The sequence below is a fragment of the Lampetra fluviatilis genome, chromosome 13 (genome assembly GCF_964198595.1).
Source record: "Lampetra fluviatilis chromosome 13, kcLamFluv1.1, whole genome shotgun sequence".
Taxonomy (NCBI): Eukaryota; Metazoa; Chordata; class Hyperoartia; order Petromyzontiformes; family Petromyzontidae; genus Lampetra; species Lampetra fluviatilis.
Window position 1 is genome coordinate 10762184 of NC_136287.1, and position 21732 is coordinate 10783915.

A 21732-nucleotide genomic window follows, 5' to 3' on the forward strand; every position below is an offset into this window, starting at 1 on the left:
GTCCAACTTGATATCGATGTTAGGGTCCATTGAGTACATTTCTCCTCTCTGCTTGTTCTTAGAGATGCCATTGCCAATGATGATTACTAAATGAAAAATACAATTGTCAACCACGTGAGTGTAGGCTATGGATAGACTATTTCAGGTTAGCTGTCCTTCCTAACTTACCTGTTTACAAAAAAAAACAGAGTTTGGTAGCCAAATACAACTAGACTAAGTGATGACCTACAATGGCTGGGCATTCTTCAATGTCTATACATTATTGGCCTGTAGCCATTCATTCTGTCAGCTGAGATAATGCAATTACAATAAGCATTGCCAAGTCATCTAAACACATTCACATGCAATATTTCACATGGCCGGTGCATACTGCAATTCCATTAAAATATACGAAAACATGCTTCTTACTAAATTTCATTATGTCACAGACACGTGTAAAGTTTTCATGTTCTTCTTGCATTTGCCTGGATGTTCTCCAGGGATTCTGCCTTCCTCCTCTCGTGAATACCAGCATATGTCTTAAATTGTCTCGGTGTAAAACAGTACATGACACAGGGCCGTTGAAGTACACTGAAATGACCTACACGCTCAGATTGAACGTGGCAGGAGATATCTCTATAAACAAGCGATGCCAGCTGACTGACATCATAACAGAGACCTTTACTGACGTGTCCAAGTGTGCTCTGGTAATGGGGTGACCACAAAGTAAATGTATGCCGAGACTGTAGCCACGTGACGTTGACACTGCAGATCAAGTCTTCGTAGCTGTGCAATACAGCCACCTGCAGGCAAATTGATGTATAACAAAGCCTTGTGGCCAGATAAGCATTGCATGCATTCATTCCGTATTCTCCCAATTGGCCCACTTAATTCTTACTGGCTTGTTTGCTCGTCCTAGGACGGAAGCTTAAATATTAAAGATGAAGATTTACGTTTTCTTGTGTGATTCACCCGCTCATGATTATTAATGACGGGGGAGGGGGGGGCCTTTTGTGCAGTGACGTCACGTACGGATGTAGCATTGTACTGCGTATATTTATTTTATACCTTCACTTTCTGTAACAAAACGCCTGCGTAGATTTTTTTTTTTCAATAAATCAACGTCAAACTTAAAGCGAATTTGGGTAAAATTATTTCATTCCGCTCGACCTTCTTCGACGGGAGTGTAAAAATCCACCCGCTCATGAATATTAATGAGGGGGGTGGGCCTCATGTGGAGTGACGTCAGGCGCTGGAGTGGGCCTCATGTGGAGTGACGTCACGAGCGAAACACATTCTTGGCTTAACACATCCCTGCGGAGGGAGCTGGTAGGAACGTTGGGTTGCTCGGTCAATGGCCAGGGTCAACGGCGGCGTGGTGTATTCCGCAAATATGCCCGACTGTGAGGGCGGGCACAAGCCGGCGTGAGTAGGTTAAACATTGAGTTTTATAAGGGCACCACGGGGTGATCAGCCCCTCCCCACCCAGCCCCACCCCTCCCCACCCAGCCCCTCCCTCCCCACCCTCCCCTCTCCACCCAGCCCATTTTTGGATGCACGACGGACGGACACAATAATCCCCTGTGGGCTGGTGGAACCAGGAGGTTCCTACCAGTATTATAGTAGTAATAATCTAGTAGGCGTGTGATCGAGTTTGTCATTTTATTGGCACGTTGGAGAGCGTTGTACTTTCATAAGCGTTTTATTATATGGAGAATACGGTGGTTGTTTTACACGAACATTCATGATTTAATATTTTTAAGCCGCCTTCCTAACGAATGGTTTCGGCCATGTGGCTTTCCCACCGCTAGTTGATAGCCCTTGATGAAGATGTGTGTTCCAGTGTTCGTATAAAACGTGTTTTTTTTCTACAATCGTTATCTTCCCCGGTCTCGATGAGCTCTCATCCGATACAAAAATTGACCTCAAGTCTCACTAAGACGTAAAGACGACTGCCTAAAATGACTGCCCAACAATTCACGATTGTTGCAGTAATTTATTTATTTTCTTTCTCCGTGACTTCACCGAAAGAACCAAAGAGTAGTTGTGTATTACACAGCATTGTCTGAGCCGGTTCGAATGCAGCTCGAGCTGCACACGTGGTCTGCACTCAAACCAAGATCCGCCACTGACGGCGCCTGTGCCAGGCTAGGTGCACTTTGAGGCCACGTGAAGTGTCAAAGGCTCACTGACAGGAAGTCGCAGGACAGACCCAGCAGGTGCCACGGGTCAGTTGACCGAGATGACCGGTACCCCCTACTGTGCCGATTTTCTGCATTTATCCACCCGGGGCTCCGCTCGTTGTTGTGAGCTCCTCTGACCTATTGTTTTTGAACAGACTGTTGGGGCAAGTGCTGTAAGCGAGCACCTATGAAAGCAGGCACGGCACACGAGGGGGTGGGGTGGCATTTGTCTCCCCAGTGGCGATGTGTACACACCACACCGGCTACTCATTTGAGGCTGAGTTTACCTATGGGAGGCCCAGGATCCGGTTCAGATAATCGTCACTGGGTGTTAGTGGCCGTGAGTTGGAATCGAACCCGGATACTCGGGGATTTGTAGCGCATCGTAGTGCTAACCGCTGCACCACCGCTCCCACCACACCGCTCCCACCCCACCACGTGGAGTCGCTCATGCCAAGCGGCCGAATAGCATTGTGGATACCGGAACACGTGGTGGCCCACGTGGGCACCTCGCCCCCCCCCTCTTCCGGTGTGCCGGCGTTGCCATTCTGCCGCCGTCGGTCCCTCTCGGAGCTCCGTGGAGCGCGTGGAGTGCGGCACGCCATGGCGAACCTCTTCAAACGTTTGGGCCTGGACGACTGGCTCATGCAGCAGTGTAAGCAGATGGGCATATCGAAGCCCACGCCGGTGCAGGAGAACTGCATCCCGCCAATACTGAGAGGTGAGCGAGAGAGCGAGGCCTGCGGCCTAGCGGGACAGGCGTTTTACGGTTTGCCTGAGTTGGACGGCCGGGTCCCGCGTGCCGTGTGCCTGCCTGACTGAACCCGCCAGCTAATGTTAAACACTGTGTAACGTGTATGGACATCGGGTCAGAACTGCATGGGCTGGGTAACGAAATCTAACGTGTTAAATACTGTGTGTGTGTGTAACGTGTTAAATACTGTGTGTGTGTGTGTAACGTGTTAAATACTGTGTGTGTGTAACGTGTATGGACATCAGGCCAGGACTGCATGGGCTGTGCTCAGACGGGCAGTGGGAAGACGGCCGCGTTCGTGCTTCCTATTCTACAGAAACTCTCCGAGGACCCTTATGGGATTTTCTGCTTGGTGCTCGCACCCACCCGGTAAGACGGTGTCTTAAATCAGATTTTGTGGAAAGAAGATTGCCCGTAACGTCTGGTAACCCTGCGGTGTTTGTTAAACAATCCTGACTACCGATGAGACCCACAAAGGTACTAAAAAAACAATGCAGTGTCTGGTTAATGCTGCTGGAAATAATTGTCATGAAAAGCACAGGACAAGCTATTAGCACTAAATTGAACAATCAAACCCGAAGTGTTTAAAACTTGTGAAGGTAGCACACCCTAATGGACTAACGTTGTACCTTGTATCATGGAGAACACTTTTATTTTCCTGCCAAAAAGTGAATTGGTAATAGTGATAATTGTGGTGTTGAATGTGTGCACTTCTACAACATTGTGGCTGTCAAATAAATGAGGGCAATTTATTTGACAATTTGAAGTCGTCATATTACCATGCAAGTGCAATTTTGTATGTTTTTAACGTTTCCTAACATTGATGTTTTTTTGCAGGGAGTTGGCATACCAGATCGCAGAGCAGTTCCGTGTTATGGGAAAACCATTGGGCCTCAAGGATTCAGTCATTGTTGGAGGCATGGGTGGGTGGCTCATACATTATCAGTGCAGTTTATCACTTGCATTAAAGTTGTTTTGTTTACAGTTCACTTCATGTTGTCAACTCAGAACTGTAGTTACAGTCATACATATTAATGCTCGCACCCAGAAAATGTGAATGCTTGTCTTGAGAGACACTAGCTAAAAAGTTGTTGCTTCACCATAACACTACATTATTCTTTTACAGAATAGCTGCTATCATAAGGTCAACCCAAATATGATGAGCTTAAGAGTTACATTTCTTAACACCCCTCAAGTGATCTGGTCCGATATTAAGATCAGGTCCAATACACTCACACTGGAATGGGTGGCATGTGTGTGTGTGTATTACAGACTCTGTGCGGCAAGCCCAGGAATTGGCCCGGAAGCCTCACGTGGTCATCGCTACCCCAGGACGCTTGGCTGATCACCTCCGCAGTTCCAACACTTTCAGCCTCAAGAAAATACAATTCCTGGTAAGCCTAGCATTGCTATATATCTATATCTTATCACTACTTTAGGTACTTTAAGAAAATCACTATTAAAATTGTTTCTGATTAATGAAAACATGGTCATCTATCAATTTTTTAATGTTTAATATATTTGTGAATTGGTCATATACTTTTAATAGCAGATTGGCAGAATTTTACTGTCATTTTATAGGCATATCCTAAGCTACTATCATATCTTTCTGATACTTTATCAGCAAATTATTGATGCTACCAGCAATATCTAATGTTTTATGCCAAGTGAACTGAACCTTAATATATCTTAGAATAGGTGAACACATGTAAAATCAATAATTAAAGTATAATTTAAGACATTGGTGAATTCTATTTTGGAAGTGAGTTGTTGCTTGCTGCTTTGTTGCCAAGCCGTCACGGTGTTTCGCTTGCCGCAGGTCATGGACGAGGCTGACCGTCTGCTGGAGCAGGGTGCCACTGACTTCACGAAGGACCTCCAGGTCATCCTGCAGGCCCTGCCAGCCAAGCGGCAGACGCTGCTGTTCAGCGCCACGCTCACCGACACGCTGCAGGAGCTACGCAACCTTGCGCTCACCAACCCCTTCTTTTGGGAGTCCAAGGAGCCGTGAGTGCCTTCAAGACCTTTGTCATCACTCTCGGTATCAGTCGTTGCTGCGAGCTGTTATTGCTGTGCTTCTGATAAATGTCCAGTACCTTGAATTTTTGCCTTGCTTAACTTACATATTTCTCTCAAATATACTGAATTTGGTAAATTACTTGATAGCAATGCCATGGCTTGATATACCTATAGATATCATGTTTTGCATGTGGCAGACTTTAGTAGTTGTCAGCGTTTGATGCAATGCTTTCGATTTCACAAAAGGGTACGGACAGTGGAGGAGCTGGACCAGAGGTACATCCTGGTGGCAGACAAGGTGAAGGACGCTTACCTGGTGCACATCATTCAGAAGATACAAGACGCTCACGACGACTGGTCCATCATTGTCTTCACGAACACCTGCAAGTGAGTGCCTCACCCAAGCAATGTTTAAATCTGCGTGGCCTTGCCCAGCTCATGGCATTGTGAGTCATTAGTACACAAGCCCAGTTGATTTTTGTTGTTGTCATTGTATGTTAATTATTCTCTGCTTGCTTCCAGGAATTGCCAGGTTCTCAATATGATGCTGCGTCACTTCAACTTCCCAAGTGTGGCACTGCACTCCATGATGAGACAGGTAATTCTCATCTCTGTAATCAAATTGCAGTTTCCAGAAAATATTCCCAATCATTTACGACTTCAATTAAGCGGCAATTTCTTTTTTTCAGACTGAGCGATTTGCATCGCTTTCCAAATTCAAGTCCAGCGTGTTCAAGATCCTCATTGCAACAGATGTGGCTTCAAGGTAAGCTGAACTTTTCAGATATCACATGAATTGTAATGTCCCAATTGTCCCGGAAGTTCACAGACACATGACATTAAAAAGCTGGTTTCATTATTCTGCTTATACTTTTTTCAATCTTAATGCGCTTATGCATTTAGATAATGTGTCAATATTGATTTGAAGCTTTCGTGACTGCAGGAATCCATACTCGTTGGTTCTTTTGGTAAAGTCACGTAGGTATAAAATAAATCACGACGTTTCAGGCGCTTGTGTTGCGCCCGAAACGTGATTTATTTTATACCTACGTGACTTTACCGAAAGAACCAAAGAGTATAATGTGTCAATAGCTGCTAATCGATAGGCACTCGCTGGTCATCAGTCTTGAAAATGTATATCATTGCACTAATCCCATTTTTTTTGTCGGATTCACGTATGAAATTCAGTCCACTGTTTTTGTTCATGCGTTCCTTTTGGGCCAGGGGTCTGGACATCCCGACGGTACAAGTCGTGCTGAACCATAACACACCATCGCTGCCAAAGACCTACATCCACCGCGTAGGGCGCACAGCACGTGCAGGTGGGTAAAGCACAGATCTCACCGTATCAGTTTTTACAATTGTACAAACTTAATTGGCTGTACCAGCCTAACCGACATTACGGTTGCACCAAGTCCCAAAAATAAATGAATCGAGTGGTAATATTTTGCAGCTCTTTGTCAATCCACTGCTGATTGAAGACCTTCCCTCGTCTGTCATGGGGCTTGCTTGACAATATCATGGGGAGCAGTGATGCAGCGGTTAGCGCGCCGCGCTACGAACCCGGCGACCAGAGGTGGATTCCCGCTCATGGCCAACACCAGTGACGATTATCGGAACCAGTCCTGGGCCTCCCCTAGGTCGACTCGGCCAGTGTGTAACAATCGCCGTTGGGGAGACAAAAGTGGCCGGGCGTAATGCTGGCCACCCCCACCCCCTCATGTGCTGTGCCGGCCTTCATAGGCGCTCGCTATAACAGCACTTGCCCCAAAAGTCTTTTAAGGCTACACGGGGGATCTTTGTCTTTGATCATACCCCACTAGGCATGTTAGTGCGGGATGGTGAATGGGGGAACCAGATGAGGTATTGCTACTCGCCACCGATGTATTCCGTAGCCAGGAATCAAATTCGGGCTGCCAGGTTTTGTAGCGCAGTGGACGAACGACTGCACAGCCGCTCACAACATAATTTACAATCACGTTTCTCCTGCCACAGGAATTTCATATTTTAAAGCAGTGGCACTGCTGGGTTGGGTAATTATGATCATGAATATATAATTATGAATGGCTTAATTGGTCTGTGGAGACATTAAAACCATGATTCAGATCGCAATGTTGGAAACACCTGCTCATTCATCAAGTGAATCTTTTTTTTTATGCACAGGAACTTTTCGTGTTCAAGTAATGAACTTGAAACATATTTTTTGCATAATTTTTTTACATAATTAACTGGTGATCTAACTTGGTGCAGCGTGTGAGCACGCAGCAGTAAATGTTGTTTGTGTGAATTACGCATCACTCTGCTCTCTTGACAGGGCGCAATGGAGTGGCTATCACCATCGTGACCCAGTACGACATCCACCTGGTGCAAGCCATCGAGGAGACGATCCGTGAGCATTCACACTTTCAAACATCTCTGTTAAAATTCACCATCAATTGATCCACTCTACATTACAAACTCGTCACTCCGTTAGCCTAAATTTAATATAGCCTATCATTTAAAAGTAACTTACATCAATGGTACGTAATCAAATATTGCATGTACAATTTGTATCCATGCATCCTGAGCATGAAAGGATTAATATTAATTCTGGAATGGTTGTCTTGGTACCTGCCGTATAATATATATCCTTATGGAAACAATACCTTTAAGCAGCTAGAAAGACATTTTTACTTGGGATATACATGACTTCTTGAGCCCTACAAAAAATTTGACACTGCGTACACATTAAGTAGTAATAATAATGTACTTTGTTTTTGGAAAAGCTCAATGAATCTGAAGACATTGATAGTAATTGTAGGTCTCCGCACCTTCTATTCGCACAATCGGCTACGTACACTGCAAACGAAGTTCTACATGTCTCACCATTTGTGGCACTTTCCCAAGGAGAGGTGTGTGGGGAAGTGGATGGGTTTCACATTCCCCCCCCCTCCGTGTTTGCCTTGTCCCCTAGATACGAAGCTGAAGGAGTTTGTAACGGAAGAGAAGGAAGTGCTCAAGATTCTGACGCAAGTCAACGTGAAGCGTCGCGAGTGCGAGATCGTAAGTCCCCTCGCATTCTCAGCTTCTCAGAGCTCGACGCCTTTTTAAAGAATTGTTGACACGAGACAATCCGTGGCGGCGAGGAAAGAGGAAATGGGTTAAACGTCCGTTGTGAAGAATAGCACGAATGTAATGGGGATTCGCTTGGATTTGTCGAACTCGTAAAATACCCTTTTAATTATTCGTAACATATTTTTTTTTTAAATATAACCAACACAAATAAATAAGCAAACAATATTCCTCCCCATATTTGTCCCTCCACACAAAAAATTCAAGTTTTTCTACACACAACATTAGTCACAATGACATAATCTTTTTATAGTTTTGTTTTCCACAACGATGCTAATCATTAATTTGTGTTGTGTTTAATAGCATTTTGTGTCAAGATAGGACCCATATCTATCAAAAAGGGTTCTTGCCAATAAACACCTGGCAGTTATCTAGTATTTGTTCACGCAAGCCTTAATGCTGATGAGACACTGATTTTTTGAAACCCACTCCAGAGTTTCCTTGTGTTAAACCAATACTGCTGCAATTATGCATTCCCCCCAGAAGGCCATGGTGGCTGATGGGATGCATAGAAATTGCTTCATATTTTTTTTGTGTAAAGGGACAGATATGGGAAGCAGACAAGTCTGATTTATTTTGTTTGCTGCATTCCGCTGTGTGACTATACCTCTGCGTGTTATCAACCCTAACCTGTGTTTAGGGTACATTCTACAGTACTTGCAGCTAAATGTTGGTGAATGCAATGGACTTGGTTATTTAAATACGTTGTGTATTGGCTTCTCAGCTGAGATGAAGTGCAAGTTTATGATGTTTGAAGCCGAGGTGTTGATCTTTAGACTGCATTTGCTCGGCACGCCAATCACACCTGACTGCAGTGACGACACGGGTTACGTAACGCTCTTTGTGATCGATCTGCACGTTTCAGAAACTGGAGGAGGAGGACTTTGATGAGCGAAAGGAGACTAATAAGCGGAAGCAGATGATACTGGAAGGGAAGGTAAGTCTACATACATGGTCATCGTTTACAAGTTGTGTTTTAATGCAATTCATGTATCAAGCTGTAGTTTTTTTGTTGATACAATGAGTTGTAATGGCAATTGGTGGCCCCATTTATCATTTGAGATTGATTTACACTACACAGGGTCGTACGGAGGTTACTTGATCTGATGTTTTCTTATGATGGAAGACCTTGCGTCCACCTCCACAGGGGCAATGAACGTATGCACATGTCTCATATATCTCGCTGGGTACTGCTGTGATTATAGCACTAGACTTGCAATGAGGTTTCAAGTTGAAATCTCAATTGGGGAACAACAACTCAGCTTCTCATCACTTCTGGATTCTACAACAATTACCACTTCGTGGGAAATCTACAATGCGCATCCTTTTCGGTGAATAGCCTCTGCCAAGGGACGGTGGAATTTCCACAACTGACTTGGGACGAGATTTGCTTGCCCCATGGCTAATGCAGGGGAGGTAGGGACGCTTTCAATTTTTAAACGTACATTTTCCAAAGTTTTTTGTTGATGAACTCTGATGGAGATTAATTTTTTGTCAACTTCAGGATCCCGACATTGAGGTGAAGAGGAAGGCAGAGCTGCTGAAGATTAAAAAGAAACGCAAAAAGGAAAGGCTCGCATCCAGAATACAAGAAAAGCTCGAGAAGAAAAAGCAGAAGCAGACGTGAAGGCCGCAGGAAATCCAATGCACACCAAACGACGTAGTAGTATAAAAGTGATTTTAAGTCAATTTCAAATATTAACTGTGAATTACTGACATTTAACCCCTTTATAATGCTACATTGATGTCATATGTGGGTTTTCTGGGGAGTTAATACCATGATTTGGGAAATTCACCAGCCATTTGTGGCTTGCCACAAGCTCCCATTGAAATCCTGTAATTTTTCAGCTTTCTGTGTTTTTTTATGCAACACGTTCATCATTGACACTGCCGTAAAAGGATATAACACCCAGCATTTCAGGCAATGGCACACATTGGCCTGCTAGAATTGGATGAATGAACGAGCAATTTGATTTCTTAGCGGAAATTTTCGGTCACTTGCCTATTAAGCATGATTTATGTTCCAATGTGTGCTTCTTTGGCAAGTTTTTGAATGTTCCACTTTTTGGTAAAACGTAACAAAAGCACACCGTGTATATGTATATAAAATGTATGTATATTTTACAGAAAATATTTAATGGATCTCAAAGTGGGTAACGTTTAAAAAATAATAAACTTATGTATGCAACTGCTCATGTTATGTTCTTCGTGACTATTCCTTACGAAAGAACCATTTATTGAGGTCCTAGAAAAAACTTCTGAGGGACATGACTAAAGTCTTCATGGAAGATGATTCCTGAGTGTCTAGAGTTCATTTGACAAGCTCTCGTCGTCACCAGGGCCAGCCACACAAGTAGTCGTATGAACAGACGAGTTCTGCATCAAGGACCGTAATGCCTCAGAAGGATGTACCGGGCAATGAGTTCTGAGTTATGCTCAGCGGGGTGGGAGGTGGATGTTGAGATTTCCCACTACGTAGCTAATTGCAGGTGTCGGGGAAGGACAACAAACTTAACCCAAAAATCAGTTGTGAAGAAATTAGTTTTCAAATCTAGATTAAAAAGTGCATGGCTCCAGTGGTGGCGAATATCGGCAGAGCGTTCCAAATGGCCGCAGAAGCGCATCTGAAATCGTGCGATGCGGTGATGATGGCCAGCCAAAAGCGGCTGCTGCTGCAAGGATGACCAGAGTTCGTTCGTGAGGTGGTTTATGCTCCTTGAAGGGATTTGTAGCGAGGTATTGTGGCTCATTTGTGGTAATGGTGGGGGGCCCTGGGAGTCGTCAAGCGCGAGGCAGGGGCATCCAGGTGTGGGGACGTGTACGTGGGGAGGACCTTTGGTCACGACGGGTACTTTCGCTACATTATAAAAAAAAAAGATTTGCAGGCTGGAGGGACGGAGAGAGGGTGACGTCCAAAGGACAGACATGCTGCTGGTTTGTTATAAAGAACGAGACTTTTGCCCGTCCAAGGACAGGTGTATTGCAGTAAATCTGAAACTTGCAAGCGAAAAGCAGACCGCGACGTGATGTTCATTGCATCAATTCGTGTGCAATTTGTAAGGCCGCGGTGACACAGACCTATTTCATTTAAAGGTTAAAATGCCTTGTTCATCGTGACGTCCTTTTTACTTTGATGTCTCAACAGCGTCACGGAGATCACGTGACGTGAGGGTTCTGCCTTTGTAGTGAGGGTTGTGAGTTGACGCCGAGGAGGGGGGAGGAGGCGCCTCGCCCCCCCCATGTAGAGTGACGTCACCCGCTAATTATTATGAATGGAGGGGGTGTCCATTTGGAGGACGTCACCTTAATGATTATTAATGGCGGCTGTTCGATGTGGAGACGTCACCTGCTCATGAATATTAATTAGGGGGGCTGGTCGATGTGGAGTGACGTCACGAGCGTTAAGGACATTCCTGGGTGATTATCGTAGGTATAACCTGAATATTAAGCTTTGTGCTTTGCCATGCACTGGATTTACAACTTAATTATAAACAAAGATGCAATTCATTATTCCAAAATACTAGAAATGGGAGCCAAACCAAATGTTACATTCAACGGTGTCAAAGGATGCAGAAACATCTCAGGTATATATTACCACCAGACTGAATTTCTTAGAGATGAAAGCACTAAAGATAAAGCAGAAGCTGCGATTCAACCACTCTTAAGGAGTTTATACAAATAGATGAGGAATTTGGAAATTGGTAAAATGTTACACCAATAATGGCTAAGTGGATTTGCACGACCTGATTTCAAAGCATCTGAAAAAGCGCCAGATAGTTCAATGTGAAAAGGGTTCTCAGTTTACTTTTCTCATAAACCATCAGTTAACACGGCTAACAATAAGGATGGCAATAAATATATAAAGTTTGCATTCATTTTCTTGGTTCTTTCGGTAAAGTCACGTAGAATGGAAATAATAAAATAATATAAAAAACATAATAAAATAATTCTCACGACGTTTCGGCCACAACACAAGCAGCCGTCCTCAGGTGGAGAACAGACCTGCAGTCACGAAAGCTATAAATCGAAATTTGCATTCATTTTTAAGTCTATCTTTAGAGTAAGGGAGGATACAGCAATGGGCTTCATAAAGTTAAAGCGCATATGTGTGTACATTACCATTAAGATTCACAATTCACCGGCTATTACTATTCTGCCCGTTATTGGCAGCCTGTTCTTTGCTGTTGTTGCCAAGGGCTCCCACTAGAAACGGGTTGCCTAATGGACATCTGGCTGAGAGTTACCAGCCAAGGCCGTAGAGCAGCACTGCCACCGCCAGTGGCCATGGCAAAGACAATGTGTGGGCGGCATGCTTCAGAGTTACCAATTGCACGTCTGACATGCACAAGTCTGCCAGCGCAGTTGGGCGTGGGGGGTGGAATGTCACCACTGGGAGTCCTGGGTAATTTTCCACGTGTGCCCACTGACACAAACACCCCCGAAGCAGCCAAGCCACCCGTACTCTCACGAAGCCTGCTTTTTGGCTTCTTACATCTCCCAAGTGCCGTTGTTAAATAACAAAATTGCATGTGCAGACGATGTTTCCTGCACATCCCTCCACGTAAAAAAAAAACGTGTGGGTTCAATATATTTGGCGGTTGGACGTCTTGCATAGTTGTAATGTGCTATCTTATTCTTGGTTCTTTCGGTAAAGTCACGTAGAAGGGAAATAATAAAATATTAATCTAAAACAATAAAAATTCTCACGTTTCGACTGCAACACAAGCAATCATCATCAGGTGTGAAATCCACTGCAAGAAAATCTGATGATTGCTTGTGTTGCAGTCGAAACGTCGTGAGAATTTTTATTGTTTTATATTTATATTATTTCCCTTCTACATGACTTTACCGAAAGAACCAAGAATATGAATCCCTGCAGTCACGAAAGCTTTAAATCAAAATTGTATGCACTATCTTGTTGCCTGCTCACCTTGTGAACTGTCACAGCACATTGGATGCACTCACGGGGCGTTTAGTAGGACTGGCCAGACAAGAGGCTCCTGGTGTGAACCTCAAGTGGAAACTTGGTTCTAAAGCTTCTCATCTCCTGGATGTTTCCCTGCTGCTGCCGTTGCTTGACAACCGTGGAAGGAGGCACCATCACTGGTGCCACCTGGGGAGTGTTGAATGCCGCATCGACCATTCACGCTGGTTTCCACCCCATCGTTGGTGCATCACCAATGCATGACTGATTAGCTGGTACAGAAAACCTCTGAGCCACTCAAGTCCGCATTTGGGGTCAGCTGGAGTTGTACGAAATAAACCAAAACGCAAATTACTAAAATACCTCCAAACTAAACGCTGTTCATGAGTTAATTAGTCTGTGCAGTTAAACATGCATAATGCAATAGCAATTCTAAATACATATACTTTGCTACCTCACATTTAGTTTCTTTTACAAATAAATTGTTCAAGCCTGTAAGAAAAAAAGCGTCATCCTGCCACATCCAGTGACGCTCACAGCCTTCAATCTTTGCTTCAGGGTCATGGGAAGGGACTCGGGTTAAACTGTAGAACTGCAGTCGAGGATGTGCACTGCTCTGGCACTTTTAAGAGTTTGATGGGGGAACATTACATAAGATGCGGTAGGAGCAAAGGTAATAGGGCAATATTATTAGGTATGATGTACACATCGTTTTTAAGAGACACACACAGGTCTTCTCCCAGAAGCCGAGGTGGACCAGTGACCCCAGAACCAACCTGCTTAGCGTTGCTTCATGATGAACATTGGACAAGCAAACACAACGGTAAAGTCAACGTACAGACTCGGGCTCTGAGAACCAACGACATTGCTTTTGAGCAGTCCGATTGCACTAACTAAAAGGCGGTGGGGGATGCACAAATTAATCAATGCTTTCCATCTGTTCTAGGTAAAATAATTCTGAAAAAAAAAATTGAATGCAATAAAATATTGAAACAAAGTTCAAACTTTATTTTCGACAGCCTAACACCAAGAAAAATGCGCCGTTCCAGTATGCAGCCACAAACACGAGCACAAATTAATTCTCGCAAAAAGGATAACCAGCCAGTATTGGTGAATCAGCTAAACGAGATCCTTTTCCGTGCAAAAAATGAAGTCAAATGAACCACATTACAGCTGCATTGTGAAAACATTCTGTGTAACTTTGAATTTTAGTTTTTATTTTGCTACAAAATATAAGGAGTTGATTTTTTCTAATTTGAGATAAAGTTGGTGACCAAAACATACTTTAACTATTTGCTATATCCAATCTGACAGATAAAAAAGCTTTGGAAAATCTTGCAAAGCAAGGTTTCATTTGAATGCATAATATAACGTTCCAATAGCAGGTATCAGCAAGCTATCTTATACAGCTCTATGATGAGCACAATGCAAGTTTGAACCCAAATTACTGTTCAAATGGATTTCAAATTGCATAATTTATAGAAATATAATTCACATTACAGCCCTTGCATGTATGGCCACTGTTAATTTTCTCAGCCTTTTGAATTTAAATTATCTTGCAAGTACAGAAAAATCCGTGACATTTTTTGAATATTTTATTTGCTTGTAAATAAATAAAATGGGCATGAATTCAAATCTACGTTCAATCTTAGTCTACATTTTAGTTTAGTCCTAGACCTGGATACTCTTTACGATAACCTGTAACCTCTTTCATGAAAAATGTTAAAGAACCCAATTCACGTGGTAGTGAATAGTATTTTTTTCATCATTTGACAAAAAAAATGGCCAAAAGCTGATGTTTCAGCTGTTTTGTCAAAATACGAATCTGGCCCAAAGTTAGTGTCCCCACAATCAAGCGACCAATTGTCGATGCTCCTCTCGGTTAAAGGCACAGCCAGTTAGGAGAACATGTAATATCCCTACGGCAGAAGCCTAAACGCGGCACTCCGCATCAAGGACGAGTCAAATCCTTTGGTTATCCTGAACAGCCAAGAGTGCAGCAGTGTCATGAAGACCATGCAGCATGTGGCTCATTCACCACAAACTCATTGTTGGACACTGCGGCACTGTTCAGTGGGCGCGCTGTGCATTCATGTCAAAATTAAGATCGACGCACAACCAAAAATTGGCGCTTTACGAGTTGACATCTGATCGTTCAAAAATTATTAGTAAAAACTGTTGTTCCTTTTAAATCTTGGTGTTTGTGTAAGTCTTACAGTCCACAAAGCGTATTTCTGGTCTTTCAATATTGTTTAAAAGATACTACGAATATTATAGTCCAATTTAGATAAAAACTGAGGTGGGGGACGAGGAACAAAAACTTTGATATGGGGGGGGGGGGGGATGTCGAAAATGAATTGTACATCAACTGCCTACGTATAAAGCTTACTTACAATATCATTAACGGAAAGAGATGTCAAACCCTCACATTAATTAATGTCCAGATTGTTGACTTCCTTGCTCCAGTGCATTTTGCGAAAATATAAAGCGAGCCAAAAAATAAACACCACGTCACCTGTGGGTGGTGTAAGGCTGAGAAAATTAAAATGGCAAGACAGAGAAACGTCATCACATCGGTGTAAAGCAAATTATCTGACTGCCGACTCAAAACATAAAATGAAAACTGCAGCGACAGATTGACTACTGGCGAAAAAGCACACACATCAGCACAAGATATAGATTTTTGGAATCATCAATCAACTGTTTGACATTTAGCTTCACACTTTACTGTGTAACGTAAGATCTAATTTCAGACTTCCAACTGAAGTTAAGCAGTGCAACATGTGGAGTTTAAGGTGCATAACATGGAGCTGCAAGCAAGTACATTTTATTCCAAGCTGCAGGCTCCTTGAGCAATGTTTGACATACGGCACTACGTAACCTTAGTTGAGATGCACAAGACAGTGTCGCACCATTTAACTTCAGCTTTAACCAGTGAAAGGATAACTACTTCTAAATAAGAAATCTGAGCAGGCTAATCTATTCGTGAAAGAAAATAGCCATAGACAAAAGTAACACATACTGAACAGCCTCTATGCCCTTAAAATAAGTCACAAAGAACAGAAGCACACCGCACATTACTTTCAACATTCCCAAAGAACAAGAGTCTGCTGTTCCCAATGGTTCCATGCATATTTTGGAGCATCGCAACAACGATGGCGCTCACAGCTGCGAGCAGACGCAAGCTGCAAGGTGGCCCCTTGTCCTGCTACGGCCTCGCTTTAGGTGTAAGTGTTGAGAAGTCACAGAGATGGCCGACCAGAAGCCTTGTTCCAAACAGCTGGGTAGTGCAGTCCTAAGCCTAGAAATGTTGCTGCACAATGAGACAGCTACCAGCGGATGTAAACGGTGGAAAAGATTCTGGCACTTCTGGGGAACCTCGTCACAGTTGTACCGACATTAACGTGACTCATTCAACTTCAAATCAACTGGCCTCGCAGCCATGGTGAAACAACGCTGTGGTGGTGGCTGTCCCCTTGATTTTATGAATGAGGTGCTTACGGAGACAAAAGTGGCAAGTTTCCACCACTTGACTAAATCAGTAATTCCTGCCAGTTTTTTTGTTTTGTTTGCTTCTGTCTCAAGTTCTTGGAAGGGGAACCATACCAAAGGCAGGTTGCTTGGACAGACCTCCGCTGCCAATTTCCACTGAACACCACAGGCAAGTAGACCATCCCTGCTTGGTCTCGTGCTACCGTTCGCTCGCTGAGCACTTCCCTTGTCCACGCTGGCCTCATGATTGGTGGCCCACGGTCTGTCTCTCTCCAGACTGCTCTTTCTGCGTCACCACTCCCCACCGTACAGGTGGACACACGCACCACCCATGGCAGAGCTCTCCCCTGCTGCGGCATGGCCGAGCCTACCCTGTGCCTCGCACATCACGCGACTTGCGTCCGTATCCGTAACTGCACACGCAACTGCCAATGTCAAGCCCAACAAGCTGGCCTCTTGCAGAGTGATGCTATTAAAATGCCTTTTGTCTTTACATTTTAAAATTAAAATAATTAAATAAAAGCAAACTGGAAGAACCGCTCCAAACAGATGAATGTATTATCTCAAAGCACTTAGGAGCTGGTCCCATGTTAGGTGAGATTTGCCTGCTTACCAAGGAACTTAATGCAAATTTATGAAAGCAAACTACATGGGGTACTGTAGTCATTGAACTGTCAAGGACTTTGAGGCTGATGTGATTTACTCTGATTTACTCTGCCAAAGTCTAGTCGCTTATGTGACTTTCAGTTAATAAAGAAAATAATAAACAAAAATAAAATGTAAAACAAGGCAACGGTGGCGTCGACAAACTAAGCAATACAAGGGCATAGTCAATCCACCAGCTTCCACCTCTCCCACTTAATTGCTTTGACACTTCCTTCACAGCTGACAGGTCTAGCGACGGATTTTCTGACCGGCAGGGGCTTCCCTGGCCGTATGCACCCTTACCACGCGACAGCCGGGCAATGCCAAGGCAAGCCAGGCGTTCCTATGGCGTCCATGCGTGTCGCGCCCACAGCTCTGGGCGACCGTGCCTCCTGGCGTGTGCGCCACCATTCCGTGTGTGCGCCACCATTCCGTGTGTGCGCCACCATTCCGTGTGTGCGCCACCATTCCGTGTGTGCACCACCATTCCCCACCCCCCTCTCGCATCCCTTCATTCGTGCGTCTGTCTGTTGGTCACGCGGTCCCTGTGGTCTGCCTCTTCCTCCTGCATTCCCCTCCTTCGTCAGTCCATTCTCCGATGGGTCGGTCGATGCGGCGGTAGCAGTTTTTCCTCGTTGTGTTTGCGATTTCTCTCTTGGTCACCAAGCCTTCTCCAGGCCCAGCTGCTTAGACCTACACCTGCACAAATTAAATTGATGTTGCGTTACATTGCTCGGGCTCAGTGCTACGCAAATACATATACTAACACGGACTGAACATTTCTCACCATCGTCAAGTTTCCTCGAAATAATGCATTCTGGGTGAACATTTTGTTTCAGGCCACTACTCAAAAGGTTAACGTACTGTATATTTCATTATGAGGCACAGTTAATGACACTAGTGGTGAGGTATTTCTGTCTGTGCTTGCACAAGGATGCCTAATACAGTCCTATTAAGTTTTATTCTGAAAAATATTGCATGTACATCTTACTGCTTGCCCGCTTTCCATTGGTTGCAGCATCACAATTTTGCAAAACTAACAAAAAGCAGCTATTCAAAATACAGCGACAGATTATAGATTCCCCTTTTAAAACCTCCAGATGCAAATCTTTCTAGGCCTATGTTAACCCCCAATAAATTGGCTATTAAATGTTTGAACTTAGACCTATAATAGGTTGTATATGGAGGTTTTTAAGTGTGCTGAAGTAATTGACATCAGTTTTTCAAATAGAAAAAAATGCCAAGTTTGTAATTGAAAAAAACAGCTTTTTGGAATGTTTTACGTATGGGCACAGGATCGACTATATGGGTACCACATTTCATCTCTCCAGCCATTCTAGAACATTATTATAATTGACATACCCCTCCACTCACAACTAAATGAGATTATTGTTCAAAAAGCGAATAAAATATCAAAACCAAAAAAAGCTAAATTAATTATCATATTATATGGCCAATTCCTTACACAAAGCAACAGGTACCAATACACACACACTATCAGATGACAAAAAACAAAACCTGAGCACTGCGTACACGTCCCACTACACAACGACGAGATGCAGTGTACAACAGGGTTGGTCATTTTTTTTGGGGCCCCTCACCTGCTTTCTAGTACTGCGACAGCCCCGCCATGCCGCTGTGCTGATAGGCGCGCTCGCCTTGGTACGTCGAGTCCTGAGACAGCGCCACATCCATCTGCGACTTGAACTCATCCCCGAGGTAACTGTCCTGCAACACCAAAGGTGGTGGCACAGACGACGTGACGTTGCAGGACCGCGCAGCGGTTTCTTGGAATTACTCCTCGAGGCAGCTTCAAAACATAGTAATCAGGCCAGGCCAAGCTAACATCAAGCAAACACGGTATTCTTAATATTCAGGGCTTTGTTTGAGATTAGTAATCTTTCTAGATTTGAAGCTTTCGTGACTGCAAGGATTCATACTCTTAGGTTTTTTCGGTAAAGGCACGTATTATTTTATTATTTATTTTTTACCTACGTGACTTTACCAAAAAAACTTAAGAGTATTAGTCATCTTCTTCTTCTTTGGCATGGCCGATGTAGATACAGAGCAACAACTACAATTTCACATTCAGGTGATCGAGCCAGATAACTGCGTCAGGAGCAGTGCAATGTGTATCGCTGCGATGTCTCCTTGTATTTGTGGATTTGGCATTGCGTCGTTATAGGTTAGTCACAACGCGACGACCACACACAACGCTGACAATGACAGCATAAACAATTGGCATAATTTACCTGTGAGAGTTCGGGCTGGGAGAGGCCCGGCTGACTCATCTGCGAAGGCTGACTCATGGACATGAAGCCCTGCGTGAGAGGGCCCTGCGAGAAGGGCTGCGAGCCCACGTCCTGGCTGGCCTGGCTGTCCACGAGGCCGTTGCCCGTGCTCCGTCCCGTTCCACGCGGGCGTTGCTGTTTGCCCTTGCCTGGCTTGCCACGGCCCATCCCGCGGCCTGAAAAACACATGGGCGCACGCAACCCCCCACACGCAGCGACAATGCACGTAGCTTATATAACGGCTATTTTGAATAACCGCAATCGTGAAAACAACTCGCCACAGATCAATCAACCAATAAGTGATGCTGTCACCACATTTTCATCTTTTCATTGAACTGGACAGGCAAAGAAGCAAGAAGATGCCCACCCATTGGAGGTCCATTCATCTGGCCATAATAGGCTGGCGGAGGCATCGGTGGCATCATCATGTTGAAAGGGATAGGCAAGTTAAAGGCAGCTGGGTGTCCTGGATTGGGCCCAATCATTCCCATCTGGTCATGAGTCTGAAAGTAACTGTTGTGTGGAGCTCGACCTGTACAGACACACAAACGAAAAATCACCCTCCACTATCACAAACAGAAAACTATTCACAACGATCAACACCAGTGACGTCAAGTTATTATTGCTGCTTCAAAGGAATGCGCTCTGACCCGGTCCGCTCCGGTCGTACACGCTGCCCGGAATCATGGCCTCTCTTGCATCATACATCGCCGTGCTCATGAATCGACCGCCCTGTATGTGCACACAGACAGAGCACAGAAACATACACCCCATTACTCCTTCCAGAATAAAATCTAACTTAATTTTCTCAACATCACACTTCTAATGAATCCTAGACAAGTGCAAACACTCACCAAATATTCCCAAGGTTTTGGCAGGAAATACTATTTTAGCCGTTCAATTGAACTGAATAATTACTTTTTTTGGTACATGTAATAGCAATGTATGTAGGCGGTGGTGGAGTAGCATGCTGTGGCGACGTACGGGGTTGACGGTGTTGACAAGTTTGCGAGGCTTGCTGAACTGCATGAGGCTCTCGCGCAGGTTGTTCAGAGGTCCTTCGACAAGCACCTTCTGCTCCTTGTAGTAGTTGAGCAGATGGTTCCACAGAGGCTGCTTGGATAAAGCCTTTGGGTTGCCCACAATAATGACACCATACCTGCACGAAAGTCACCGCGACCACCATCGCAACCACAGACATGATTGTATTAAGCTAAATTAAGTGTAAAATATCATGATGCATGAGCATGTTGAGTTTTGAATCCGTTTAATCACTTGAAAGAAATAATCCATGAAGCATGCCGACATTGAAATGCCGTGTTACACGTGAGCCATTAAGCATCATGGCAGTTATAGTTGCAAAAAATGGACAGATGCCCGATAAAGCCCCGTCACAAAAATACTGAATGACATTATAGTTTACCCATAAAAGTGTTCACATCATCATTTAGAACCCACTAAGGTGGACAACTACATATTTTACAACCACTCTTAACAAAATCTTTACATAATTGGTTCTTTACCCTTCTATCTGGCAACAAAACTGACACCTTTTTTTTGTTGCCAGATAGAAGGGTAAAGAACCAATTATCATATTTTTACTGGCAAATGAGGTTCCCATAGTGAAAATCTTTACATTTTCGATTTAAAGCTTTCGTGACTGCAGGGATTCATATTCAAAATCTTTACTTCCATATCAGAACACAATTTCAATGCTATACGTTGTGCTGTGGAGCAGAGCAAACAAGAACCAAAGCCGTAAGCCTGAGTACTCAATTTCAGAGCACTCTGCGAGCTATCATAGGGGGGATGAACACGTCATACTTGGCTCGCGTGAGGGCCACATTGAGTCGACGAGGATCGTTGAGGAAGCCGATGCCCTGGTGCTCGTTGGCACGAACGCATGACAGGATGATGAAGTCCTTCTCGCGACCCTGGAATGCATCCACACTGGCGATCTCCACCTCCTGCATAGTGGGCAGGACACACGAAATTAGCACCATTCGTGAAACGTATTGCGAGCGGTACTTTTATCCTGCTTTTCAATTTGCTGCTTCAGTGAACTTACACGTAAGATAACAAGTCGATGAAATATAACAGGTTTTTAATAATGTCACAGAGAAACAATAAATTGCCATTTTTGCCAACTGGTGTTAACAAAATAAGAGGTATACAAAGATACTCTTAAACACATTTATAGTAGGTGATGTTGGTTTGTGGGTAATGTCCGATCACGGACTCACAGAATGAGAATCAGTCGAGAAAGACTGATGAGGCTACCATGTTTGTGAGGCAATGTGAAGTAATCGTGTTATGCTTGAAACGGTAAAAATG

The 21732-nt window shown here is 44.1% G+C and overlaps 2 protein-coding genes across 3 annotated transcripts in view; one reads left to right on the plus strand and one right to left on the minus strand.

The window, feature by feature from the left end:
* Positions 1-2691: 2691 nt before the first annotated feature.
* On the plus strand, positions 2692-10227 carry DDX49 (DEAD-box helicase 49). The gene is made up of 13 exons (XM_078861898.1): positions 2692-2883; positions 3162-3285; positions 3754-3839; positions 4189-4310; positions 4736-4923; positions 5182-5322; positions 5458-5533; positions 5625-5701; positions 6160-6257; positions 7250-7324; positions 7889-7977; positions 8912-8983; positions 9551-10227. Exons 1-13 carry the CDS (start codon positions 2766-2768, stop codon positions 9671-9673), a joined length of 1389 nt encoding a protein of 462 aa, XP_078718024.1. The 5' UTR covers positions 2692-2765; the 3' UTR covers positions 9674-10227.
* A 3730-nt stretch (positions 10228-13957) lies between these two features.
* UPF1 (UPF1 RNA helicase and ATPase) overlaps positions 13958-21732 on the minus strand; it is a 31416-nt gene continuing 23641 nt past the window's right edge. For both annotated transcript variants that reach the window (XM_078862291.1, XM_078862292.1), the window contains exons 18-24: positions 21223-21365; positions 20383-20557; positions 20049-20130; positions 19766-19930; positions 19360-19574; positions 18709-18835; positions 13958-17806 (exon numbers count right to left, since the gene is read on the minus strand). In XM_078862291.1, coding sequence (XP_078718417.1) covers positions 18716-18835; positions 19360-19574; positions 19766-19930; positions 20049-20130; positions 20383-20557; positions 21223-21365 — 900 coding nt within the window. In that variant the 3' untranslated portion in view covers positions 13958-17806; positions 18709-18715. The remainder of the gene's footprint in view (positions 17807-18708; positions 18836-19359; positions 19575-19765; positions 19931-20048; positions 20131-20382; positions 20558-21222; positions 21366-21732) is intronic.